At 37.7% G+C, this 25,964-nt stretch overlaps 7 protein-coding genes across 16 annotated transcripts; 3 read left to right on the top strand and 4 right to left on the bottom strand.

Moving 5' to 3' along the window:
• Nucleotides 1–8: 8 nt before the first annotated feature.
• LOC111807275 (putative histone H2A variant 3) lies at nucleotides 9–3,175 on the bottom strand. Its single transcript, XM_023692933.2, has 2 exons — nucleotides 2,909–3,175; nucleotides 9–558 (listed from the first exon to the last, which is right to left on the bottom strand). Exons 1-2 carry the CDS (start codon nucleotides 3,014–3,016, stop codon nucleotides 262–264), a joined length of 405 nt encoding a protein of 134 aa, XP_023548701.1. The 5' UTR covers nucleotides 3,017–3,175; the 3' UTR covers nucleotides 9–261.
• Nucleotides 3,176–7,604: 4,429 nt separating this feature from the next.
• On the bottom strand, nucleotides 7,605–9,924 carry LOC111807269 (uncharacterized). 2 transcript variants are annotated; one of them, XM_023692917.2, is made up of 3 exons: nucleotides 9,531–9,924; nucleotides 8,778–9,183; nucleotides 7,605–8,595 (listed from the first exon to the last, which is right to left on the bottom strand). In XM_023692917.2, exons 2-3 carry the CDS (start codon nucleotides 9,162–9,164, stop codon nucleotides 7,882–7,884), a joined length of 1,101 nt encoding a protein of 366 aa, XP_023548685.2. In that variant the 5' UTR covers nucleotides 9,165–9,183; nucleotides 9,531–9,924; the 3' UTR covers nucleotides 7,605–7,881. The 2 variants fall into 2 exon arrangements, with proteins under 2 accessions (XP_023548685.2, XP_086985320.1); XM_087129194.1 differs by lacking the exon at nucleotides 9,531–9,924 and adding an exon at nucleotides 9,334–9,478 and having other exon boundaries at nucleotides 8,778–9,200.
• Nucleotides 9,182–14,808, bottom strand: RGTB1 (RAB geranylgeranyl transferase beta subunit 1). Of its 4 annotated transcripts, none has more exons than XM_087129197.1 (11): nucleotides 14,560–14,808; nucleotides 14,162–14,215; nucleotides 13,790–13,940; nucleotides 13,454–13,570; nucleotides 12,268–12,334; nucleotides 11,994–12,142; nucleotides 11,546–11,679; nucleotides 11,358–11,456; nucleotides 11,184–11,259; nucleotides 10,932–11,038; nucleotides 9,182–9,200 (listed from the first exon to the last, which is right to left on the bottom strand). In XM_087129197.1, the coding sequence occupies exons 2-10, from the start codon at nucleotides 14,213–14,215 to the stop codon at nucleotides 10,932–10,934; spliced, it is 954 nt and encodes a 317-aa protein (XP_086985323.1). In that variant the 5' UTR covers nucleotides 14,560–14,808; the 3' UTR covers nucleotides 9,182–9,200. The 4 variants fall into 4 exon arrangements, with proteins under 4 accessions (XP_086985323.1, XP_086985322.1, XP_086985321.1 ...); XM_087129196.1 differs by lacking the exon at nucleotides 9,182–9,200 and adding an exon at nucleotides 10,020–10,316; XM_087129195.1 differs by lacking the exon at nucleotides 9,182–9,200 and adding an exon at nucleotides 10,657–10,784.
• A 245-nt stretch (nucleotides 14,809–15,053) lies between these two features.
• Nucleotides 15,054–15,735, bottom strand: LEA7 (Late embryogenesis abundant protein (LEA) family protein). Its single transcript, XM_023692932.2, has 2 exons — nucleotides 15,646–15,735; nucleotides 15,054–15,552 (listed from the first exon to the last, which is right to left on the bottom strand). Exons 1-2 carry the CDS (start codon nucleotides 15,697–15,699, stop codon nucleotides 15,187–15,189), a joined length of 420 nt encoding a protein of 139 aa, XP_023548700.1. The 5' UTR covers nucleotides 15,700–15,735; the 3' UTR covers nucleotides 15,054–15,186.
• A 1,442-nt stretch (nucleotides 15,736–17,177) lies between these two features.
• On the top strand, nucleotides 17,178–17,702 carry LOC111807276 (uncharacterized). Its single transcript, XM_023692934.2, has 2 exons — nucleotides 17,178–17,406; nucleotides 17,484–17,702. Exons 1-2 carry the CDS (start codon nucleotides 17,242–17,244, stop codon nucleotides 17,604–17,606), a joined length of 288 nt encoding a protein of 95 aa, XP_023548702.2. The 5' UTR covers nucleotides 17,178–17,241; the 3' UTR covers nucleotides 17,607–17,702.
• A 1,202-nt stretch (nucleotides 17,703–18,904) lies between these two features.
• Nucleotides 18,905–23,209, top strand: LOC111807271 (uncharacterized). Of its 2 annotated transcripts, XM_023692924.2 has the most exons (10): nucleotides 18,905–18,988; nucleotides 19,208–19,275; nucleotides 19,670–19,855; nucleotides 21,094–21,173; nucleotides 21,541–21,600; nucleotides 21,684–21,938; nucleotides 22,017–22,079; nucleotides 22,583–22,651; nucleotides 22,755–22,800; nucleotides 22,893–23,209. In XM_023692924.2, exons 2-10 carry the CDS (start codon nucleotides 19,266–19,268, stop codon nucleotides 22,961–22,963), a joined length of 840 nt encoding a protein of 279 aa, XP_023548692.2. In that variant the 5' UTR covers nucleotides 18,905–18,988; nucleotides 19,208–19,265; the 3' UTR covers nucleotides 22,964–23,209. The 2 variants fall into 2 exon arrangements, with proteins under 2 accessions (XP_023548692.2, XP_086985369.1); XM_087129243.1 differs by lacking the exons at nucleotides 18,905–18,988; nucleotides 22,583–22,651 and having other exon boundaries at nucleotides 19,014–19,275.
• Nucleotides 23,210–23,631: 422 nt separating this feature from the next.
• Nucleotides 23,632–25,948, top strand: LOC111807272 (zinc finger CCCH domain-containing protein 39). Of its 5 annotated transcripts, none has more exons than XM_023692926.2 (4): nucleotides 23,650–23,853; nucleotides 23,945–24,004; nucleotides 24,107–24,841; nucleotides 25,706–25,948. In XM_023692926.2, the coding sequence occupies exons 3-4, from the start codon at nucleotides 24,238–24,240 to the stop codon at nucleotides 25,897–25,899; spliced, it is 798 nt and encodes a 265-aa protein (XP_023548694.2). In that variant the 5' UTR covers nucleotides 23,650–23,853; nucleotides 23,945–24,004; nucleotides 24,107–24,237; the 3' UTR covers nucleotides 25,900–25,948. The 5 variants fall into 5 exon arrangements, with proteins under 5 accessions (XP_023548698.2, XP_023548694.2, XP_086985371.1 ...); XM_023692929.2 differs by having other exon boundaries at nucleotides 23,651–23,853; nucleotides 24,284–24,841; XM_087129245.1 differs by having other exon boundaries at nucleotides 23,945–24,841.
• Nucleotides 25,949–25,964: the final 16 nt, after the last annotated feature.

Below are 25,964 nucleotides of genomic sequence, written 5' to 3' on the forward strand. Positions count from 1 at the left end.
GGCAGATGTTATGTTAAGTAAGTAGACAAATAATGTGAGTCGTCAATTACATTGGCAGTGTCGATCGAAGTCGAAGCAACCCAAAGTCAGAAATTACTAAAAATAAAAGGGATTTCCCATTCTTTAACCTTACAAAACGAGAAATATCTTCTCCCCTTGCTACTAAATTGGACCAGACAGTGACAGGACTGAGCATATGACAATGACACAACCACTCAACTAAGCTGTAAGATGAAAAATAAAAAGGCATACTAATAATCTCTATTCCTTGGAGGATTTGTTAATGAGTGACTTGTGGATGTGGGGGATGACTCCTCCGCCAGCAATGGTTCCTTTAATGAGTGTGTCCAGTTCTTCATCTCCTCTTATTGCGAGCTGCAGATGCCTTGGTGTTATACGCTTCACCTTCAGATCCTTGCTAGCATTTCCGGCCAGCTCCAACACCTCTGCAGTCAGGTACTCCAAGATAGCTGCTGTGTATACGGCTGCTGTAGCCCCAACTCGTCCATTTGCGGCAACCCTTGTCTTTAGTTGCCGGTGAACCCTTCCCACTGGAAACTGTATCATCCATCCAACACCATACCCAACAATGAGAAAAAAGTGAATTTTAATAAGAAGACCCCAACAAAGCATTTCAAATCCTGCTAACCTTCACTGAAAATACTAAAAAGTCATCTCAAGAACACTTTCAGCAGTTATGCCTTATGATTCTTAAATGTGGTGGCAAAATTTTGGCAATATACTAATGCAAAGCAGAAGAAACTATCAACAATATTGAAAAGAAAACATCAAAACCGCAATGTACACGGAAAATGACAAGCTAGTAGTAGTTCAGAAGATATACAGCAAGAAGGGCTTAGAGAATTCAGGCACCTACAAGCGCACCAGTTTCTACTTGCAAACTTATCAAACACCACATCTTCATCTTTACCAGTGACATTTTTTTTATTCTCCCAGTCTATCGTAAGTGGTATACTGATCAGACGGAAAAAAATTGATTTAAGAAGAAAACAAAGGGAAAGCAAGAAAAAATGAGTGGCAAAACTCAGTAAAGGAATAACAAGATAGATATAGTATATATGTAGCATGCAACGCTAGCTCCTTCCTAATTGGAGTGTGACATTACCAGCAAAACAGAACGAGAGCCTCAACAGGAACGAAGAAAGAGACTCCTCATTGACGTAGTAGAAAACATACAAGAATCTAATATTCCCTCACAATGAGTTCATAGAAAAGCACTATCTGAGTCAACATGACCGTGGTTTTCACTCTTAACAATTCCTGAACAGACACTACAAAGGCAGGAAATAGCCCAGGGGTTGGGACTCCTTATTTACGCGATACTGATGTGATGATTATTCAGTAGCTTGAAAACAAGAAGTTCATGGAAGAAAGGGCTGTACATGCTCAAGACCCTTCAAGAGGCACTTGATTATCAACCTACCGAAAGTAAGTTGAAATCCCAGACTTATCCAATCTCCGAAATTCTTACATCTGGATAATGCTATACATGAAAACCTAAGGGTGAAGAAAGGATGGGTGAGTCATCAATTATAAAATTCCACGTCAAGTGAAGTTTATATTTTTCGAACACTGAATTCCAATTCCAAGTTGAACCAGGTCCAAAGGAGTGGGAGACAATTTTCTCCATCAAGATATAGACTTTCCCATTCAAAATTCCTGATAATATTTTCAATCTACTTCGAAAGATGAAGCAGTGCAGAAGAATATTGAATAAAACAGCTTGCATCTCCAATCTATTTCGAAAGATACAAGTTTCGATTCCCATAGCTTTCCACAGCTTCGTCAGCCGCTAGGTTCACACATATTCCGATCACTCCCAAGAGGTCATTTAGCGAAGAAAAAATGTAGCATGAAAGACTTGTAATATGTTCTATGCCAGCAATTACTGCCGAAGAAAAAGTAGCCCCATCCCCTAATCTAACAAAATTTCTGCAAAACATTGAACATACTCTGAAATCCTCTTAATACTTGACTTCATTACCTCTTTCTATGTACTACTGTTACTTGTTACTTGTTACTGGACGACTAACCAATTCCTCAAAAAAAAAAAAACAAAGAAAAACAGACGTGTCTTGTAATAGTTCAACAGACACTATTTAGACCTTGACCTTCCACATCTAATTGAGAGAAAGCTTGTGTTCTACACTATACAATCCACCACATTTTCTAACACCATGACACATACATTGTCTACATACAATCATGTCCCACCCTTATTTTGAATGAACACAAAAGCTTAAACCAAAGAGGAGCTACAAAACAAAGAAGAAAAAGACAGCCCAGAGGGAAGTATGAGCTAATACCCACTACCAATGTTATGAACTTATAAGTGCAACAACATCAGACTAAGTCTAACCAGGTTCTTTTTTTTCAACAACGTTCATTAGCACAGGACAATTTCTCCAACCACCGAAGAACATTGACAAACCGAGACTCTCAAAAGAATCAGGCTCAAAGGAGGATCACAGAATCACATTCAAAATACTAAAAACCCAAAGGCATGCACCTACTTCTAACATCAAAGAGAAGGACTTCGAGCTACACCTCTAGAGATTCTCAAACGAACACCTCCTAAATATTCAACAACAGACGATCTCATACAGACGAAACTAACTTAAAACTCACCATACTCATCAAAAGAGACGAAAATAAGAAACAAGTACAAACAAATATAAACTTCGAAACACGAAAATTTAAAACAACTCCACTCCAAATGTCTAAACACAGAGGCTTGAAAACCTTGAAACGCGTCTAAATTGGAAAATTTATGCGTTTGAAATTGACAGACATGGACCTCAAACAAGCAGCATAAATACAGATCCATACAAGAGACACCAAAAGGATGGAAGAATACAAGTGTTGAAGTGTATAGAAAGAAGGAAACCTGGAGACCAGCGCGGGAAGAGCGAGAGACAGGCTTCTTTTTATCTTTGTCCTTGTTGTTGGAGGCAGATTTTCCCATTATCAGACCCTTGGCTCCCTTCCCCGACATTTTTGCAGCCCAAAAATTAGGGTTCCTCTCGCTTTCAGTGAAGGAGGAGTTTGGAAGACGGATCAATGGAAGAGAAAGAGAAGGAAACCGATAAGGGGCGCGACGGCGAGCGAGGGAGATAAAAGTAGTGTACCCTCCCCCCCCCCCCCCCCAACCCCCCCTCGATAGCTCCACGAAGACTTCGAGATTCAGTTTCTCTTACCCGATTTTACCAAAATACCCTTCTCTTTTCCCGATATTACTTCCCCCTACCTTGTTTTCAGTCCCGCTCCCTTTTTCCAAAATAAATGCTATATTTTAATTATTTATTTATTTTTTAAATTATCCTTGAAAATAAATGCCTCAAAATTTTACAACCTCCCTTATAATTAATTTTTTAAAAAAGGGTAGCGGTAACCGTCTAACCCCGTTACTGGTAGATATTATCCACTTTGATCTGTTACATATCGTCGTTAGCCTCACAATTTTAAAATGCGTCTGTTATAAAAAGGTTACTGGACAGTGTGAGGCACTGGTTGGAGTAGGGTTAGACCCTCTTTATAATAGACAAGTTTTAAAACTGTGAAACTGATGGCGATACGCAACGGGCTAAAGCGGATAATATCTACTGGTCGTGAGATTGAGTTGTTACAACAGTCTACCACGAAATCAGAGTGGAAGCCTAATTGCTTTACTGATAGAATGAGGTGCACGAGAAAAATAAATTTTAAAAACTTAAAAAATAATTTTAGGTTCTATTTCTTAACGACTTTTTCTAAAATTAAGTTTCTATATTTTATTGTTCATTTTTATTTAAAAAAATGATTTTATTTTGAAAAATTAACTAAAAATGCAATTATTTATTGAGAAAAAATCCAATAAAATTGTAAAATAAAAAAAAAATAAAATCATTATAAAATAAAAACTTAATTTTTTGTTTTATTTTATTGTGTTTTTTAATCGTTATTTTTATTTTTTATTTTTAAAAGAACTTTATTTTAAAGAAAATCTATTATAATATTAATAGTTTTGAGACATTTACAAATTATATATATATATATATAACTCAAAAACAAATGGCGCGGTGGCCCACATTTGGAATAAAAGTTTCCGAAAAATCTTTAAAAAAAGCACGCCAGTGGGACCCACGCCACGTCACCCCCAAACCTTATCCATTCTTATTTCCTCTTTCACTCTTTTCCCGCCCTCTCATTTTCCATTCCTGTTATACCCTTCCGGTCAACGCTCACACATTGACTCCAAAATATTTAAATTTAAATTACTAATTTAATCTTCAATTTAATAAAAATCTATTTTATTTCATTATGTTCTGATTTTTTTTTAGAATATATATTTTTTGTTTTGTTTTTAAAATACGATTAAAATTTAATAAATATAAGATTGAAATTTGATAAATGGAAGAATTATTTTTAAATTTTAAGAGCTCTATGGGTTAAATATGGAATTTAGGTCTTATATTTTAAAACTGGGTAGGACCGATCCCGACACGGTCAGCCGATTTCACGAGGTTCTGAAGCACCCGATTACAACCTACCTCCCCCCTTCCGTTAAATGCCGTACTCCATGGAAATTTCATCAATTTAACCCCTTCCGAGCCCTACATTCTTGCTTGTCTCATCATGACGATCAATTTTGGAGAATATGAACCTAATCGCCGAAAGGCCGCCGCCGCGCTGAAGTGGTGGTCTCCGATCTTCGGCTGGTCGTCCGAGCCGGACTATGTCGCTTCTTCCTCTGCGGAACAGCCGGTTCAGAATGCTAATCCAAAGCTCGATGATGGACGAGTCAAATCCAGATTCTCGCCTGGATGTTTCACGGAGGAGAAAGCGAAAATGCTCCGAATGAAAACGATGGAGAGCTCCAGTTTCCATGACATTATGTATCATTCGGCGATTGCGTCGCGTCTCGCTTCCGATTTGTCGGATGGAAGCAAGAAATAGATCAGGCTTGGCGCAGTGAGATATTGTATTGTGTTTTTTGAAATCTGTATCTATGCTGCCTTTTTCTGAAATCGTCGCAACGAAAAATTTGGGGAAGGAAGTGAATCTTCCTTTCCTAAATAAATTTGCCTCTTATTGCCTTCTAGATCGTGTAGATTAGGGAAACTTCATACCTACAGCAACTACTTCACATCTCTTTATCGATTGACGATGATTGATTTAGTATTATTCTTTTGTTATAGTCAGTCTATTATCATACATCTTGATGTTGACGACCTAGATTTCTACGCCGGCCGTTGTTAATTTTGCGATTAAACATCAAAGTATTATCTATTAGATTCCCCTAGCGATTTCTTCTTGGTGTGAACTTGATTAGATGCTTAAACGATCATCGTAAGTGGATAATTCACATAATTTTTGAACGGATCTTCATTGTTTAAGTTGGACTGTTCATAAAACCGCGAAGGATATGAATCATGTATGATTGAATCCACACAAATTTTCTGTAGCGTGTGAATGATCTAGTTTTAGATTAGACAGAAATTATTATGGCTGTGAGCTCCACAGTTGACATATCATTATATATATATATATATATATATATATAAAAGTTCGTCGTGAAATTTGAAAAACAAAACTAATATTTATAAAATCGATTTTAAAAAATAAAATAATTATTAAATGATACCATAATAATTAATTTTCACACATTAAAATTAAAATAAAAGTGGGTGATGACTAGATGATGCTATTCACAAGTCTATTAAAAATTGATACATAATGATATCAAAATAAATAATAACAAATAGGCAATCTAACTGAAATCAATAAAATCGATCTAAGAACCAAATCGATCGATAAGTACAATTCCAATGGATCAATTTTGCGTTACTTTCTTAGTTTCAACCTACATACCTTTCAAGTAAAAACCCGTTAGGGTAAGAAAACTACTAAACATGTAATTGTAGCAGTCGTCGCAGGGGCGTTTAGGGTATTTAAAACTATAATACGTACTAAATTTAAACTTACCCGAAGTCAATCAAAGCTTATGACTTAGCCCACAATTTACTTTCAAAAACAAAAATACTTAATAGCATACATGATATACTAATCAAAATGATTATAATGACAATAGCCCACAGAACCTCACCAACCAATTGGCGGTTTTGGAAGTCTTAAGCATACTACATGCGGCTTTTAAGCTTAAGCTTCAAATTAAATCACTTTCCAATTAATTCCTTCCCTAATCTAAACTCTTTTGACTCCTTGGTACTAAAAAAACATGCAATGGGTCACAAACCAAAATGATAGGACAATGAACTTCCATAATGACATGATAGTGTCTGCTTTGAACATAAACTCTTGCAACTTGGCTTTTAACTTTTCCAAAAAATCTCGTACCAATGGAGATAATGTCTCTTACTTATACACCTATGATTTTCTCCTTATTTATCAACGTAAAACTCGAACAATCTTCAAACATAAAGGTCTAAGTGCAATTATATATATATATTTGGAAAGAGAAAAAACATATTTTATGTCTTAAGACTCCAACAGTTTCAAAATTTTAAGTATGAGATTTTGTACCTATGAAATTGATAGGCAGTGGTGAAGAAGGAAGCACTTTGCCTAGGAAAAAGCACGAGGGTAGAATCCTATCCTTTACCAGCATCAGCCGCTCACCGGCTTGAAGCTTGCGTGCAACAATGTGAAAGTTTTGAAGCTCAATCTTCATTTTGGGTTGCTCAGCTGCTTCATAAACTGATAATAGGTCAAAAAACTCAAATCATTAATGTCAAAGAGGTTTAACTTTCAATCTTCCAAACCATTTCCTAACAATGACAAATGCAATGCTAAGAGTTAGAAAAGCACCAACATCGAATAGCCGTGACGATTTTGGCCTATTTAGATCTACTATTCTTCTCCTTACCCAGTTCCTTTGTCAACTGATCAGAAGAGTATTAAAGATCAAAGCTATCTCTGTTCACAAACAAAAATGTTAGATATTTGATAGACATCACTTAAAAGACTTAAAAGGCCCGGTTGGATTGACTTTTTAGGCGTTTAAAAAAATGATTTTAAGCACTTAAAAAGTCAATCCAAATAGGCTACGACGATTGATGGGGACAAGAAACGAGCAACGCAACCATTGCCCCTCTCCCCCTGAAAAGATCTTCAGCCACCCCAACAGCAGGCCTGTACTGTGTTTCACCTAGATTGTCAAGAGAGAAAAACAAAACAAAGTGTACAACAATATGGATGAATGTAATGCTTGAGATCAAAAGTAAGAGAAGGTCAGAGAACACCATGGTAATTGCAACATATAGAAAATTTACTTTAATCCGGTTTTCAGAATAACCGAAACGAACAGCAGCGTTGATCACAGTATAGATATAACACAATAAGTTAATTTATTTCAGTTATCAACTTGCATCTCTACTCGTATCAAACATAGATTAAATTAGACCTCAAGAAAGCATAAAAAAGTAAGAGATTACTTATCAAATGGCTTGCTGTAGAAAAGGAGACAAGTACAATCCATTACCGTTTCGAAACGCTGCAGAAACCCCCAAAGCCTCCAAATTATTCCATGTCATAACAAGGGAAAGTACCCATATTTTCCTCAACTGAAGTGCCATAGGCTGCCGAGGACATTATATGATTAGAATGTACACACAACACAACAAGTACACTGTATACCCAGAGCAGATAAGAGAAAAGGTAAGAATGTAAGAACCCTTCACATGAAGAGGACAATATCCTAGCGCTACCAGCAGACCATATCAGTGTAACAAAAAAGTGATATTGATATTGGCCAAAGAAAAGGGTATTATTAAGAACAAAGAACAGTTCCCATTTCCCAACAGTATATACAAATCAATTGGGTGCGTTCCAAGTTTCCAAAAGAATAAATGTTCTAATCAATCATACGGATGTCCTTTTATTAGCAGACATTAGATTCCTCAGCTCCATCAAATATTCGTCATTAGATATGTGAAGTGAATCACAAATATTTGAAACATGTGCTTCGTCTTCCCAACTTAAAGGTCCAGAAGCATACAATGCCCTAATAAAAGAATGAAATGCACTCAACTCTGACCTGTGGAATCTAGCTAATACTTCCTTATAGGAGCATGAATCTTCTTCCCCATGTCCCCTTCCTGTAGCTGATTCGGCGTCACTATGACAATCCGCATCTTCAACATCTTTACTACGACGAGCTACAGAAACAAATGGGTCCTTGAAAAAATCATCAGTGGCACCATTGCTGCCAACAGAAGATGCACAACTATCTGCCTGAATGTGGGTTGAGGTTACTGGAATAAGGTTGCCCTCCCTCAAACCAGCACTGCCTGTAGTGACTTCGACATTTTCAGTACGAAAGGTTGAGCTCAATCTAATCGTGTTCAGCTCTTGTGTTAAGTTCATATCATCCTTCATCCATGATGTGGGCAAACACCTAACATCTTTTTCAGTGACTTTCTTTGTTTGGACAGATAAATTGTGACTTAAGGATTGACTAGGCAATGGCCTCTTTCGACGACCAGGAAACGTCACCACTAGCTGTTGATCCTTGCTTTTCACCATGTTTGGCTTTGTTTGCTTATTTCTAGACAACGAACCCGAGCCTCCAATGGCCTGCCAAAGAAATAACATATGAAATGATGGTTCAATAATTGTTTCAAGTACAAAATATATTTCAGGAAACATGCAACGACTTCAGAATCCGTAGTACAGAAACAAATTCAATATATTTGTAAACAAAGTAAAATAGGAACGATGGTTAACGGAACTTTGTCTGAACTTGTTAGAACATGTACCTTCCCTAGGAGAAACCACCGGCCATCATGCCAAGCCTGTCGCATTCTCAGGTTTGATTGCCTAACCAATACGTCTAATGGTGATCCGAGTAGTCTTACTATATAGCAATGAACACTAACGATCTTCATAATTTTTGCTTGCTTCCACGAGGAATTGTGGAAGGCTTCAGCTAGATCTCCAGCAGCCCAAACATTTGACCCTGCGACAGGAGGAGGACAGGGCCTAATCGCCCTCCTCGGTACCCTCTCCACTGCTTCCACCGAAGACAAAAATCTCACGCTATAAGAACGGCCATTACCAGAAATAATTTCAGCACAACTCCATGAACCACTCGAAACCTCCTTCTGGCTCAACACCTCAACTCGATCCCCCTTCCTTAGTCTCATACTTCCAATGATCCTAATTCTAAACGAATTGCAAATCTGTAAATATCAAAAATCGAAAACGTTTTTTACTCGTTCAGCAAGACAAAAAGGAAAACAAAAAGTACAAATGGAACGAGATAGAACGGAAAACATAAAATAGTAGCAATCAACATATAGAGAGCATTATAACCATAATTTTCCAAATTTGAAAAAGCAGAACGAAACTGTAACCAGAGAATTGAAAACAACGTAGAAAAGCGACGGAATCAAAAGAAGTCAAATGCAGGATTGAAGTAAAAAAGAAAGCTGAATTGGATTTGATTAAATGGAAGAAGGAAACAAAAACAAAACAACCAAAAACGAAGAAACGACGAAAGCGATCGATACCTCGAGAGAAGAATTAAGCGGAGTATTGACAATGCTCTGAATCTTGCCAAGGAATTCTTCAAATTGAGTGAAAAGCAAAAACTTGATTTTGATAGAGATTTTATGAGCAAGGAGTAATTCCAAACAAGTTTAAATTCCTAAAGCAATGGGGATATACGGTGGTAGGGACGGTCCCGAATATTTTGCTTTCTAATTTCCTTGGTCGCTTGCTTGCCTGCTCTGTGTTGGCGGCGAAAACCATTTGGGCCTCTCTCGTTCCACTTTCATCTGGGCCGGCCCAATTTCTCCTTAAATTTCTAATATTTTAATATATATATATATATTAAAATATCATTTTGGTCGGTTCAATTTGTTCATGTATTTTTAAATGAAAAAATTTAGTACAAATAAATATTATAGGAAAATTATTATTATTAATTTACCTAATTTAATTTTAAAAAAATAAATTTAAGATTTACTATCCAACCATTTTCTCTCTATTGTTCAAATTCGAACAAGTTAGTAGCGTCTAATTTGAGTTCTTTGATGTAGTTTTGGAAGGGCAATCTAGCACTCGAATACGGGGTCAAGGGCACCAATTTTCTCTATCCCGTTTCATCATTGATCCACATTATATGGAGTATGATCCCTCTGCGCGTTCTTCCCTAGATCATATAGAGCTGGACTAAACTGCATTTGGTTCCTTCTTGAGAGCCTCGTACTCCTAGACTTGAACCTCGAGAAGCTTGGCTCGTGCTTGTTGGTTCTCCATGAGGAGCCTGATGAGGTGTTGATTCGCGTCTTGACCTTTAAATATGGATACTATATCTGTTATGGTTACTTTGTTCAATCCGACACATTATCCAAAAGGTTAGTTTAAAAGGTCTCCTTATATCAACACACCTAAATTCATCAGCAATACGCCTATGGAGGAATGCATGGAGATGGAAGTCTCTTAAACGCTTCATCAATGTATAATCATCTAAAAAAGTATATTTTAAAGATTATTAACTACTTTTGAAAGACCAAATAGACAAAAACTTCGAACTCGTAAACTTGTATTGGCTAAAAGAATTGCATTGAAGTATAACATGATAGTTTACTTAATCACCTTGACCTTTAAATATGGACAGGTACAACATTGAAATGCAAAGGAAAACAAGATGAAATCAATAGGCAATTTCCAAATCATTCCACATTTCAAACCCTGCCGGTGACATTGACTATTGGCCTACAAGACAGTACATGATTCATCTCTCTTCATGGGGCTAAAACCTATATATGATCATGTGGAAGCACAGACAAGTTTCAAATTTCCGCTGACCCCAAAGTGGCCACACCAAAATTAATGATTCAAGAGCTAACCTTGACAAGTGATAAGGGATTTAAGTTACCAGAACTTGGAAGAAAGATACAACTCACTTAGACAGCAAGCTTTTTTCTGAGACGGATCCTATTCACGACGTCGACTGGTAAAGCGTATGCTGGATCTATGGCTTTCAACGCTGGATATTCAAGAAGTGAAAGTCCTGCAATATTCATTGAAGTATAAATTTAAATTCGATGTTATGAACATTAGCCAACAATAAAGGTTTGCAAGTTAACAAATTTTTGGTACTCTGCAATAGGAACACAAGATGCAGGAGATTGGCTGCTTAAGAAAGAAAGATGTACCTGCTATTCCAAAGTATGTGTGATAGACATCAACAGCATCGTCTGGCCTATCTGAAATTCCTCCATTTTCTGTATCCTGCAATTTTCCAGTTACCAAGAACGATGTTATGGACTTATCGAGATTAGAAACAATACAAGCCATGTTAGGTGATGAAACAATTTGGCCGACGTAACCTGGCAGTCTAAGATGAACTTCACGAGCTTTTCCTTATTAATCCAGTGAACCCTGTCAATCATGATCAAGCTAGAAAGAACCCACCACGAGTAGCAAACCTGAAGCAACAAAACAAAATCTCTGAGTAGAAGTACAAAAGCAACTAATGGAAACAAACTTGGTAACAATGATCTTATCCCAAACCCACATCGGGAAGTTTTTCAGGGCGACCGTTAAGACCTCCAGACTTGACTTGCCGCTCGCACAACCACCAACCAAGAAGATCCTTGTCAATATGGTGAAGAGATCCCGTAAGAGCAAGAGCACCGACACAACAGAAAACTGTAGTTACAGCGATGCAGACTTTAGGCATTTGTATTGGATTAAAGAACCATGTAAATAATTGCTAGTTGAGCTTATGGCAACAGTATTTCGTAAATCAGAAACTTATTCTCACTCGGAATACTTTAGTAGCAATTTAATCCGAATACTTCAGTTGCAATTTATTCACCATTGTAAAGTTTACAGACCAAAAGCAACATTGTGCTATCACCAACACTGATAGCATATTATGCGCCATCTCACTTTGTAAATTGATACTTTTTAGACGCAAGTTTAGAGAACTTGAAACATGAAGGAAGAAATGGCTAACATACTTTGCCCAGAATGCGACTCTCCACCAGGTATGCATCCGAAACCACCATCCATATTTTTGCAACTAACGATGAAGTTCACAGCCTTCTCAACATTGATTTTATCCAATTGATGTAACAATGATAGACATAAAATTGCAATATATGAAAATCTGAAAGGAGAAAACAAAAATTGAAGCACATAAGTATTCTATGAAAGGTAACTTGTGACATCGTACCAAGCATTGATTCCTTAAAAACGGTATAATAAAGAAATGAGTAAAGAGTGAGAGAATACCTTGAATCAACTTCACCCCAAATATCCCCTGAAAAGGAGCCATCTTCATTTTGAAGGCCAACAACATCTAGTGTATGGTTAAGTGTAACAAGAGATCTTGGCCCTCATGGAGGGTTAACTAGCCTTAATTCTGACACCTTACAGAACTCGTCATCTTTTGTGCTTAACCCTCTTACCCTCAATGGTCCAATCAAGCAGGCAGAAGGAGATTTGAATCACATTCTTCGTACTTGTCCCTTTGCAGTCAAGATTTATTGGATGTTTTGAAAGATTTAGTATTTCGATGACTTTGTTTGGCTGCCATACTATGATGGAGAAAGTGGCTTTATACCCTACCTTTTAAGCCGGAGGATGTAATACTTGGGCAGGCCAATTATTTTGCATGCCTTAGGCATATCTAGCGGGAAATACAGGGAATATTTTTAAGGGTTAGAGGGCTCTTGGGAAGATGTTTGAAAAATGGCACATTTTAATGCCTCTTTTTCGCTCTATCTTATGAAGACTTTGTAATTTTCCTTTTTCCCTGTTCAAAAGATTGAAGTCATTTCTTGTCTTTTGGCTACTACTTTTCGTGAGCTGGTCTCTGTTTTGTAAGGCGTTTTATTCTGTCATTCGTCTTAATGGAAGTGATTTTTCTCAGGAAAATGATTTATAGGGGAGGATCAAGCGCATCTAATTTTCATTGGTTCTATAGGTTAAAATTCCAGAACTCCCTCTTCCCTTGCTTTGATTGTTCTGAGTAATAGATGGTTTAGTTAAGGAGAGTAATTTTCAATTGATGTGCGCCAATAGCTAAAAAAGAAGCTAGGTCTTGTGATTAAATGCTGTTAAGGCTATCATTTGGAACTCAAGAAGTGTGGGATTAAACTCCACTAATCAAGTCAAATTAGGGTAGATCGTCTTCTAACTCTTAAAGGAATGTTTTTACCTGTTTTTTATATCAACGAAAAAGTGTTTTTTTCTTTCAAAAGAAAAGTATAGGTCGAAAGATCCATAAAAATAAGCTCTCCCCAACTATTTAATAAGTGAGTACTTATGAGGAATATACAGTTGGGACTACTGTTACCCCCAAAGGGATTCAAATGCCCACCCCAAAAGGGTTTCAAATGCCCATCAAGGATTCATGTAAGCAACCAAAAACTAGACGTTGAATTAAACGGGAAGAAGAACATTTTCAAAAGGATACAATCTGTCACCTTATCAGCATCTAAAACATCCAACTTGTCAAAAAGTGCTAAGACTTGCACAGCACTAAGGGTGTAAAGTATGTGCGGATCATGTCCAACATTGCCAGCAAAACCACCTGCACAACTTCTCTGCCTTCATTATCAATTACTCGATGCCCACATAACACTGAGTAATTACATTGATTCAGATAAGAATCAGGCAAACAATCCTCAGTCCAACGTTGTGAGAATGTAATTGAATAGCCACTTCGTTCAAGACAAACATTCAACAAAAAGCACAACTTAAGACGGTTTTTCCTTTGTTCTTTTTTTTTTTTTTTTTTTGGAGAACTTACCAGACTGGTGTTGGCATGACATGACCCAGGAAATAACCTCATCAGCGTCTACAATGTCGAGCTTTCCAAGAATATCCAGTGCAGTCAGCCCCCAGTATGCACCATTCATTCTTAGATGTTCCATCACCACGGATTGAAAATCATCCTTTCTCTGGACACAAAACGATCAAAGATGTGGGCAACTAAAGTAACATTTGGGAGTGACTTTGAAATTGTTAAAATCATTTTTAACAGATTCTAAACAATTCTACGCGTATGAAAATCGATTGAATGATTGAAGACATGTTTCATGGCGATTTTGAACACAACAACGGTGATTTTAGCCATTTCAAAATCACTAAAATACATGAGATCCATGAATGGAAAACGCACCTTTTCAACGGATAGTATGTATTTAACATGCTTCTCAGTCGCCAGTTCCCCCATCTGTCAAGTCCTGGTCTAATTAGCTATTATTTCATGGAAATCGATGCTAACAAAATAAAACTCAACAAACATAACGAACACCGAAATTTTGTAACGATCAATAAATGGTCAATATACAGAATCTGATGAACAGCGAAAAAACAACAATTGGGCAAGAACTAAGTGTATATTTCCTACTTAAACCAGAGGGAATTCGACTTAAACCTTCAATTCACTCGGCTATGAAAGAACTAACCCGTATAAAAATTTGAATGATAACGACGAACAGTGAAATTATAATCTCAATAACAGAGTAATCAATTTTCAAGCAATAATGAAATCAAGTGATAGAACGAGATTAAAACCTGGTCGGAGCTCCAGCTAAAGGGATGCAAAAATGAACACAGAAGAGAGAACGCGAGAGAGAAGGAGTGACAATAAAGCCACACAAAGAAGAAATGGCGCAATCACCAATGACCAAGCACGACGGAAATGGGAGCGAGGGCGAAATCGTTGAGAGAGAAAACGGGGCTAGGTCTGTACGGAGCGAGATAGAGAGAGAGAGAGAGAATTAGATCGATGACTGAAATCGACTCTTCAAAGTTTTTTTTTCACTAAAAAATTCCACTTATATATATTTTTTTTTTATTTTTTATTTTCTTTGAATGAATAAATATAAAATGATATTTTAACTTAAATATTAAAAAATATTAAAAAACTATATATCTTAGTTTTTTAAATTATGAGTAAGAAAAATAAACAATTAATATTAATTATTATAAAACTTAAATTGTTTATTTTTGTCTCTTAGTTTTAAATTACATTTTAGTTGCATTTATTATTATTGGATAATAGGAGCTAGCGAAGACAAAAGGATGTTCTTATTGGAATACAGACCACCAAACACCACCTCCAACAAAAAGGGAGGGAAATGTTACACAACACAACACAACACAACAACAAACCATGCAGACCAACAACAGAATTACGAATTAGCCCCTGCGATAAGTGGTGGTGTCACTCCCAGTCCCCTCCTTGCCCACGTCATCATCGTGGGCCATACCAAAAGTGCTTTTCACAGCTTCCGCCGCTCCTTGGGCCATACTCTTCACTTTCTCACCCGTCTGCTCCAGTATCCCTCCGGTCGTCTCCTTTCCAGATTGGGCCTTCTCTCGGGCCGCTTGGGCCTTATCCGACATGTAGCTTCCTGTCTGATCTTTGGACTCTTTGGCCCATTCTTTTGTCGACTCCGCTGCTCCATGGGCCTTGTCCTTTGCCGCCTGCCCCGTCTCGTACGTCTTCTCCTTCGCTTCTCGGGCCTTGTCCCCCATTGTACCCATCGCCTGACTAGTCTTCTCCTAAAATAATAATAATAATAATAATAATAATAATAATAATAATAATTCATTTTTAAATAAAGAAATAAATAAATAAATAAATAAATAAAATACCTCAGCTCGGCCCTTGGTTTCACCAGCCTTGTAGCTCTGATTGTGGGATGCCATTGTTTAGAATTAGATCTGTTTCTTTTGTGAGTAATAATGGGATGAATCAAATCCAGCTTATTTATAAGCTTCCCGGAGCTACCAAATGGATTGACACGAGTTCACGGAAGTGACACGTGTAGGGCTTACGTGCCCTCTCCTGGGATGCTGCTGCTCTGTTCTCACAAGACTTTGGCGGCACCAAATCGATGACTCAGCCTATCTGCTCTTGCCACGTGTTTGCTCCTGCTTCCGTCGGTGCATGTTCAAATCTATATAAAAATACAGCGTTATTTGGATTATTTTTCTTTGTTAGAAATCACGACTCTTCATAATGGTATGATATTGTCCACTTTGAGCATAAGCGCTCTCATGGCTTTGCTTCGGAAAGGCTTCACACCAATGGAGAATGTATTCTTTGATTATAAAGACTGAAAATCTTCGTGTTACTAGTTCAAATTCGCTATTGAAAATACATCTAATGTGTCGGAAAGTAAATGGCCGGTATAGCTCACTTAGTAGAGCAGAAGATTGAAAATCTTTGTGTTACCGGTTTAAATCCGCTATTAAAAATATGTTTAATGTGTCGGAAACGAAATGGCCGGTATAGCTTACATAGTAGAGCAGAAGACTGAAAATCTTCGTGTTACCGATTCAAATATCCTATTAAAATAAATAAATATAATGTGTCGGAAAGGAAATAGCCGGTATTGCTCAGTTGGTAGAGCAGAGAACTGAAAATCTTCGTCTCACCGGTTCAAATCTGCTATTGAAAATAAATAAATCTAATGTGTCGAAAAGGAAATGATCCATGATCCTTCCCTAAATTAGCGGATGTGGGACTTTCATCATCCAATACATCTAACATTTGGTTGTATCTGTCTCTTACAAATGAAAATTAGGTCATATTAGACTTTTATTTATTTATTTATTTATATTTGGTTGAATTTTTAAATTCGAAAAAATTAGTTTGATAGTTATAATTAATCTATTAATCTAATTCTACCGTATTTTTTAAAAGATTAAAAATATTTTAAGTTTGTAACTAAGGTTAGTAATGCAATTCGATAAATATTTGATTTTTGAATTCGATAACATTTTAGTTATTAATTTAATATATATCATGGGTAAATATTATTTTCTTCGAACAATTAAAAAAGAACTCAACCATTCAAATCAAACCATTTCGATGTGGGCTGGATTGAAAACTCTATTTAGTTGTTCGAGTCATCATCTCGATGAATTCTAAATTTGAAGTTGGTTCAAAAGATTTTTTCAACTGGACCCAACCTAATTTTCAACAACACCCAAAACCCGACCAAATTTTCATTGGACCGATAGTCACGTACCATGAATTAGTATATATAAACGTTGAAATAGTCCATTCCAACCCCAAAAATCTCGCACAACAAACAGGCTAAGTGCAAGGCAATGCACAAAAACAGGCCAAGTCCCAACCATTTCAAAGCGCTATATAATCTCCGGCTTTAATCACCTTTCAATGCATCAATTCCCACGTCTATTTTCCCAAAAACACCAAGAAAAACATAAAAATTTAGAGAAATGGCAAGCCAACAGGATTTGAGCTTCAAGGCTGGGGAGACTGTTGGACAAGCTCAGGTAACGAAGGATGAGGTTATGAGCCAAGCAACATCCACCCAGGATGCCCAATCCGCCGCCCAAACTGCCACCGACCTGAAGGACCAAGCTGCCAGCTTCCTCCAACAGGCAATTACTTGTCATTTTCACTACTTTCACCGACAAGAATGGCTGTGTTTTTATTAATTTGTTGTGCGTTTGTGTAGACTGGAGAGCAAGTGAAGAGCATGGCTCAAGGAGCAGCTGAGGCAGTGAAGAACACACTTGGGATGAAGACTGACACTGACACCACCACCTCACCCAACAACAATCCTTCCCCTACAATTTAATTTCTTGAATTAAGTTCATTTTGTATAAATAATTTTAAGGAAGAGAGTGATGTATTGTCCCCTTCCTTTTCCTAATTAATTTCTTTCTTTATTGATCAGTTATTGTCGCACGTTCTAGTTTTGGTACAATCTCTATTCAATATTACTAGAATCGAAAAAGAAATTGAATATCCCATAATCTAAAAGTAATTTTCTTAAACAAATTTTCAAAAATAATGCAATAATTATGGAATAAATGTGCAATGATTATTGGAGCTTGAATTGGACAAATAGAAGATTCAAACCCGACAAACTAAGGGCTTTGGATTAGATAGATGGACTAGGTGCCAAAGTGCCCGTGGGGCCATCTATTTTACCCAAGGTGTGCAATTTGCATACCCACCACCCGGGCACTTTGGTGAGATCACCGGACACGAGTCTATAAGAACTAAATCGGATAGACGATATGTAATAGGTCAAAGTGGACAATTACAAATGGTATCAAAGCTAGACTGTGTTAGGGGCCCACAAGGTGGAAACCTCTCTCTATATGTATGCAATAGGTCAAAGTGGACAATTACAAATGGTATCAAAGCTAGACTGTGTTAGGGGCCCACAAGGTGGAAACCTCTCTCTATATGTTGGGCCTTCCTACAAAGTTCTAAAATATTTTCAGGTTCTGAAATTTATTTCTTCCCTCACGGTAGTATCTCTCGGATTAATTCGTAGATGTTATCTTTGTTTGATCGAATAAAGTGAGGTATCTGAGAGCATAAATTCTCGGTAGGAAAGAACTAGGTGTTGATTCACCTGGGTTTGTCCATGACGCTTTGTGGCAGTGCCCCATATCCCTACAAGCCTTGATATTGAATCGACTTTAAACTAGCTTTACATTACAAAATACCCATCGGAGAGTTCGATGGAAGAACCCAAAACTGAGAATAGCACCCCTGACCTACTACATAACCATTCTTGCATATCCGAGCGTTGCGTGGTTGTTTTGCAAGATCTCGCTTTTCGTAGAGTGGATCAAAGATGTGTTCATTCGTTGGTTCAGACCATCAATAGACACATTTTTTAAATTGTAAGACATATGACTATATGTAATGAGACAAAACTGACAATATCTACAAGTGGTGGACTTAATGTTACAAAACTAACAATATCTGCTAGCGGGCGGTGGACTTAATGTTACAAAACTGACAATATCTGCTAGCGGTGGACTTAATGTTATTACTGATTATGATTATGCCATGAAGTGGCGGCGGCCTGACAAGTATCCCAGTGGGCACCTATAATTTATTCCTCATTTAAACCACAATTATAAAAGCAAACGATCCCCCAAAATTCAGCATTGAACGAACGAGAAAGGGTTAGAGAAGAACAAAAGCTCGACACGTCTGGTTAGGCCCAACTGTTCACCTAAACAAAACGTTTAGAATTTCGGGTTTCTTTTTTAACGGATTTTCGTCGAATTTCTCTTCCAAACCCCGTTTTGTTCACAGGATCTTTTCTTATCTTGGGATCTTGAACACCACCAAAATTCTCGCCCCTTTTACTAGCCGTCTCAGGAGGAATCAACACAGTTTTTTTTCTTATTTATAATCTTTTTGTTCTTGCAGTTTTGGCCCATACTCTGAACTCCTCTGCCCATCGTTCTTGGAGCTTCTGTACTCTGTAATGGCGTCCTGTAAGTGTTTCTTTCTGCCATTCATGGTTCTTTTTAGTTTTGTTTTATTTACTAGTCTCGCGCATGGGTTATCTTGGTTGAGTTTTGTTCTGATTCTTTTCTTGGTAATGATGAAGCTATAATTCTTGAATTCTTTCAAAATCATGGCTATGATGATGGATTTTAATGAATGTATATGATTTCGAAGTTCTTTTCTGTATTCCGCACTTAACCCGAGGGTTTGAGTTTCAATGATATGAATGGGGGATGGGAATGAGAATGAGAATGATCGAATCTTCTTGATATACAAATTTAAGTATAAAGATTGGGATGAGATTCTTACTTCGTTTTCTTTTATTATGATCATAATCATAGTTTCTCTGCTGCTGTTGTTGCTGTGCTCCTCGTATTGCAGGCAGCTTGAGAACTGCAGACTTTAAAGTCTTCAGGCTGGATGTTTGTAGGGGAAGAGTCTCTACTTTGCCATCTTGTAGCTTAAGAAATTGGAGCAGGACACCGCAGCGATATTCGAGTTTGATAATATCATGTTCGTCTCGAAGAGATTTGCGTGCTTGTTGTAATGCATCGCCTGAGACCCGGAGTATGTGTTTATGTTACTTGTAATCTTTTCATGAAGCCCAACATTATGTAATTGTTGTCAAAAGTCAGTTTTCTTTGTTAGATTCCACATCGGTTGGAGAGGGGAACGAATCATTCCTTATAAGAGTGTGGAAACCTCTCCTTAGTAGACGCGTTTTAAAACCTTGAGGGGAAGCCCGAGAGAAAGCCCAAAGAGGACAAGATCTACTAGTGGTGGGCTTGGATTGTCACATTCTTGTTTTCCGTCTTACAACGGGTTTCTTTTGAATTGAAAGTACATTTAGGAATTTTACATGAACAAATTGGTAAGCTGGTGTGATTGGATTAGGATTGGGCAGAGCTTTTGAAAAGTGAACTAGACTTCTTGAGTCTACTTTTTAAAGCCAATTACCATTGAATGTTAAAGGTTTGGTTATTCATGTACACCTTTTAAGGCATATACATTTTTGCATTCTCAAAACTCCTGGAGGTTGTCAATCTCTGGAGCTTTCGTTCAACTTTCGCCATTGGAAGTTACCTGAAGTACTTAACGCTCACCATTTTGACAAAACTCTTGTGAGATCCAATATCGGTTGGAGAGAGGAACAAAACATTCCTTATAAGGGTGTAGAAACTTCTCCCTAGCAGACACGTTTTAAAATCTTGAGGAAAAGCCCGAAGAGGACAATATACGTTAGCAGTGAGCTTGGGTAGTTATAAATGGTATCAGAGTCAGTCACCGGGAGGTGTGCCAGCGAGAATGCTGGACCTCCAAGGGGGGTGGATTGTAAGATCTCACATCAGTTGGAGAGGGGAACGAAACATTCTTTATAAGGGTATGGAAACCTCTCCCTAGCATACATGTTTTAAAACCTTGAGGGAAAGCCCAGAAGGAAAAGCCCAAAGAGGACAATATCTGCTAGCGGTAGGCTTGGGTAGTTACAAATGGTATTAGAGATAGTCATTGGACAGTGTGCTAGCGAGGACGCTGGACCTACAAGGGGGATGGATTATGAGATCCCACATCAGTTGGAGAGAGGAAGGAAACATTCCTTATAAGGGTGTGGAAACATCTCTCTAGCAGACACGTTTTAAAATCTTGAGGGGAAGCCCAGAAGGAAAAATCCAAAGAAGACAATATTTGCTAGCAGTGGGTTTGAGTTGTTACAACCATGTAGATCGTTATTACTATATTTTGTTTCCTAAACCCTGTTGGAATGTTAGACTCTCTGATTTGCATGTCTCATTGACGTTGTACAGCCATAACCGGATCAGAAACAGGTTCTGAAGAAACAAAACCTTCCAGTTCGGCCAGCCAACTTATCCCAAATTTGCAGGAGGTAAACTTGGCGTTCTTTTATGAGTTAAAAGTTTAGTCAATAAGTAGACTGGAGCTTTTTGCTTGTTCTCTACTGGTTGGGAAGAGGAAATATAAGGGTGATGGTGGCATCAGAAAGTTGATTAGTGATGGAAAATCTTCGATATTAGAGGGATCAGCGTATGGGTAGCTTTATACGTTTATCGAGCATGGGATTCTCGTGTATATTGTGGATTGAAATTGGGAAAATAAACATTTTCAACAAGCTTTTACTTTCTTCCATGCTTTTTTGGATTTGTATGATGGTGTTTTCGTACTGAAATGGCTCGTTTATTCGAAGTAACCTTGTCGTTTGGGAATCTTAACATACTTTTCATTCGAGTATGCAGGTGGAAACCCTGCTCACAAACATATGTGACACATCTTCGATTGCAGAGTTTGAATTGAAAGTATGTAGTGTTGCACTGTTTTTAACTATTTGAACTTCGATTGCTCTTTGTCTCAAATACTTTCCTTCTACTTCTGCAATCAGCTCAAAGGATTCAAGTTGCAGATAGTGAGGGATTTAAAAAGCGAAAATGTACCTCTTCCTCCAGTTCCAGAACCAGCTCCATCTCCTGATATTCAAAGTACAAGTTCTATACAATCGGATTCAAACGGTATGGTTAAAACAACATCATTGGCTTTATTCAAACCAGAACCTGTTTCTTCTTCGTCTCCGGAGGGGATCTCCAGATTTGTAGAGAAAGCTAGAGATGAAGGCCTAGCAATACTTTCATCTCCTAAAGTAAGCATACAACGTTTTTTGTTTATTTTCTTCTTGCCTAAGTCATGGATGGTGAGGTGAGGTGAGATTTGAATGCAGGTTGGGTTTTTTAGGCGGTGTCGAACCATAAAAGGCAAGCTTGCTCCGCCGTCGTGTAAAGAGGTATGTTGAATCCACACGCCGGTTAGTTCATAGGTTATATTGCGTTCTTTTTAGCTACTTCTGGTCTGCTGCATTTTGATCTTCCCATTTGCTTTTAGCATTAGACATGTTTATTGCTGTGATGAAATAAGATCCTACATCGGTTGGAGAGGGGAACGGAACGTTCTTTATAAGGGTGTGGAAATCTCTCTCTAGTAGACGCGTTTTAAAACTGTGTAGAAATATTTATGACTTGGGCTGTTACAAATGGTATCAGAGCTAGACACCGAGCGGTGTGCTAGTAAGGGCGTTGGGCCCTCAAGGGGGGTGGATTGTAAGATTCCACATCGGTTAGAGAGTGGAACAAAGCATTTCTTATAAAGGTGTGGAAACCTCTCCCTAATAGACGCGTTTTAAAAACTTTAAGGAGAAACTCGAAAGAGAAAATTTAAAGGAGACAATATCTGCTAGCGGTTGGCTTGGACGGTTACACCAAACTTCACTAACATTGATTCACTAAACAGAACCAGGTTGTAAAAGAGGGTCAAGTGCTTTGTTTCATTGATCAGTTAAGTGCCGAGATCCCTATCGAGGTTCGAGTCTCGTCTTTAAACTTCATTAGTCAGTACTGAACTGATCGTATTCACATAAAGCTCTCACTGTTCTTGCACATTGTTTCTTCGTTTCATTTTGCAGTCGGACATATCTGGAGAAGTCGTGAAGATACTGCGCAAGGATGGCGGTAAGTCAGTTTTCGACGTTTTTCTTCTTCTACGCTTTAATACGCTGTAGTCTGATGAACAATGGCTTAGCAATTCACCATTTTCATGACAGAGCCTGTTGGATATGGTGATGCTCTTATTGCAATTCTGCCTTCATTTCCTGGGATAAAGAAGCTTCAGTAGATTGCTTCCAAATCAAATCAATACTCTCTTAGATTCTATGCCTCTAGATTGCTTATACATTCCATTTCATCTCTCTCATTTCAATAAACAAATTTCTGCATTGAACTTTTAGGATTTAGCCGTTGAACTTGTAGGAATTTCTATTACGTTCATAAAATTTTTTACTTTCAATTTTTTTTTCTTTTACATGTAGTAAATGTTTGAGCTTTATCGTTCATCGGTTCTTAAAATTTTCATTTTGTATCAGTTAATTTTTTTGTTTTGTGTTTAATATGTCATTGACTTAAAAATTTGCTGACCTAATGTAACAATCCAAGTCTACCGCTAGTAAATATTGTCTGCTTTGATTCGTTACGTATCGTTGTCAGTCTAACGGTTTTAAAACGTATTTACTAGGGTGTGTGTTTACACCCTTGTAAGAAATGTTTCGTTTTCCTCTCACCAATATGAAATTTTACAATCCACCCTCTTGAGAGCCCAGCGTCTTTGTTGGCACATTACCCCGATCTTGACTTTGATACCATTTGTAATAGCCCAAATCGTGAAACATCATGATATGTAATGAGCTAAAACATACATGGGTAAATTTTCATTATTGGAGTAAATGTTTTTTGGTAATAAATAAATATCATAAATATTTTTATTTAATCTGTATTAAAATTAATTTTCAGAATATGGAAATGAAAAAAATAATAATAAAACAGTTCAAAAATTCGACCGGGAAACAAGTCGGGAAAGGGAAAAAAAACCCAAACCGAAGCAGCGAGGCGACCGTGATTTATGATCGGGACTCCACCGTGGAATCTCACGACGGTGTCCATTTCATCTTCTCCGCTGAGTTTTCCAATGGACGGCTAGGGTTTCGGTCTTGTATTTCTCCCACCTACATTGTAAATATTGTATTGTTATACCTGTCGATAAATTGGATATGTCGTTTGCCATTTCAAATTTCATCGGTTTCTTCCAAATTTGTGGACTTAGGTTTGCTCTTCTGGAAGTTCTTTCGACAATGTAGTTGATTACTGGACAATATTTCATCAGGTATCTCCCGAAGTTTTTTTTTTTTAATTCTTTTGCGTCAAATTTGGTCTCCTCGACTACTTAACTGCATGTGACAATTCTCGATTCTCTTGCGATGTGAAGATTTTGACAATGCACAGAGATTTAGCGAATCTTGCAATCGTAACTTTTCGGAAAAGAAATATTGCTTGGAATTCTACTGATTTTCCGTTCGAAGAACTTGAACCTCGAAATTGGACGGTTTGGCCCTTGAGATGAGTGCTACTTATCGTTTTAACGAAATTACTCCTCCGGTCCCAGAGGCTCGTGGCGATTCGTCGGCATTGCCTCCTCCACATTGGGATAGTGGACTCCAACAGCGTACGATGCCTTCAAAATCTCGGATTCCACCATCGAACAATCGGAACATTGGGTATGACCATGAGTTGGGGTGTATGTCTACACCTGCTTTGAATGATACTCATAGAAGGTTACCTTCCTTGCGAGGAATTGGATTTCATGAAGGTCCATTGTCAGGGCGTTCGAATGAAATGAAAGTATGCAGACAGTTCCAACGCCGGAGGAAATGTGCATATGGGGATCAGTGTCGTTACCTTCATGAAAATCCTGAGAAAACTAGAGCTTTTGGCTCCTCCACCCAGAATTATGAGGTTAGAATAGTAGATTCTGGTCATGTTATGAATCGAAGACGTGGGTTGGATCAATTGGAAGAAGTCAGATCAAAAGTACAAACAGAGATTGTTGTAGGCGGTGAGATTCCAAAGCCTGTAAGATGCAAAACAAGGCTCTGTTACCCCTTGCAGACGACTGGTAGCTGCCCATATGGGGCGGTTTGTCGCTTTGCCCATGAAGAAGCAGGTATTTTGAGATTCCTCTTTCCTTTCCATTACCCATGCTGAGGATTGTAGTAGATATTAACATGGTATCCGTAGATATTAACATGGTATGAGAGCTATGTTCTTAATTTAACCATGTCAATAAAATTCTCAAATGTCGAACTAAGACGTTGTAAGTCTCGAAGGAGTAGTAAAAAAGTGATTCAAGTGTCAAACAAAGGGTGTACTTTGTTCGAGGGCTCTAGAGAAAAGAGTCGAACCTCAATTAAGAGGAGGCTGTTCGAGGGCTCCATAGGTCTCAGGGAGACTCTATGGCATACTTTGTTCGAGGGAGGAATTATTGAGGATTGTTGGACGGGAGTCCCACATCGACTAATTAAGGGGATGATCATGAGTTTATGAGTAAGGAATACATCTTCATTGGTATGAGACCTTCTGGGAAAACTAAAAACTTTCCCAAAACAAAGTCACGAGAGCTCATGCTCAAAGTGGACAAAATCGTACCACTGTAGAGGTTCATGATTCTTAATAACTATATGATTTCAAGTGACTTGCAGCTCTCCGAGCAAGAATGAATGTCTCAGTGCATATAAAATCTATTTTCTTTTGCCATCTACTTTATTAAGAGAAATTTTATGATATAAATAACCTTGGGTTGATTCAAATGAATCCCCTCGTAATCTCACTTCTTGGAAGATTTTGTTAATTTTTAAGCGTTGATTAGATATTGTTCCTCAGAAGCACGAAAACACTAAACATGATTGCTTAACCATATGCATAATCGACATTGCAACACTGCTTGAATCGTTTTTAAATCAAAAGTTGGTGGTTGTCAAATTACAGGCATTGATGTTGTCCTTGTGTTCTTTGTTTTTGGAGAAAATAGAACTACAAAAGCTTGAGCCCTTCATTGCATCACAACGTGGGAGCGTATCTGATGCCTCTGCAACAACTTCTGCCGCTACCCAAGCTGAATTTGGAACCGTCTGTAAGAACGAAGAGCCAAGAATGAAGCAATTCTTTAAATCAAAGAAGTCTAAGAGGTTGATTGCCATTTATGCGGACTGGCTCGAAGATTGAGTTACCCACAACAAAGATTTCACCAAATACCGAGGCTTTTAAATGAAGGTTCTTCCATAACTTCT

The sequence above is a fragment of the Cucurbita pepo genome, chromosome 12 (genome assembly GCF_057944985.1).
Source record: "Cucurbita pepo subsp. pepo isolate OVF chromosome 12, ASM5794498v1, whole genome shotgun sequence".
In the NCBI taxonomy this organism is placed as follows: Eukaryota; Viridiplantae; Streptophyta; class Magnoliopsida; order Cucurbitales; family Cucurbitaceae; genus Cucurbita; species Cucurbita pepo.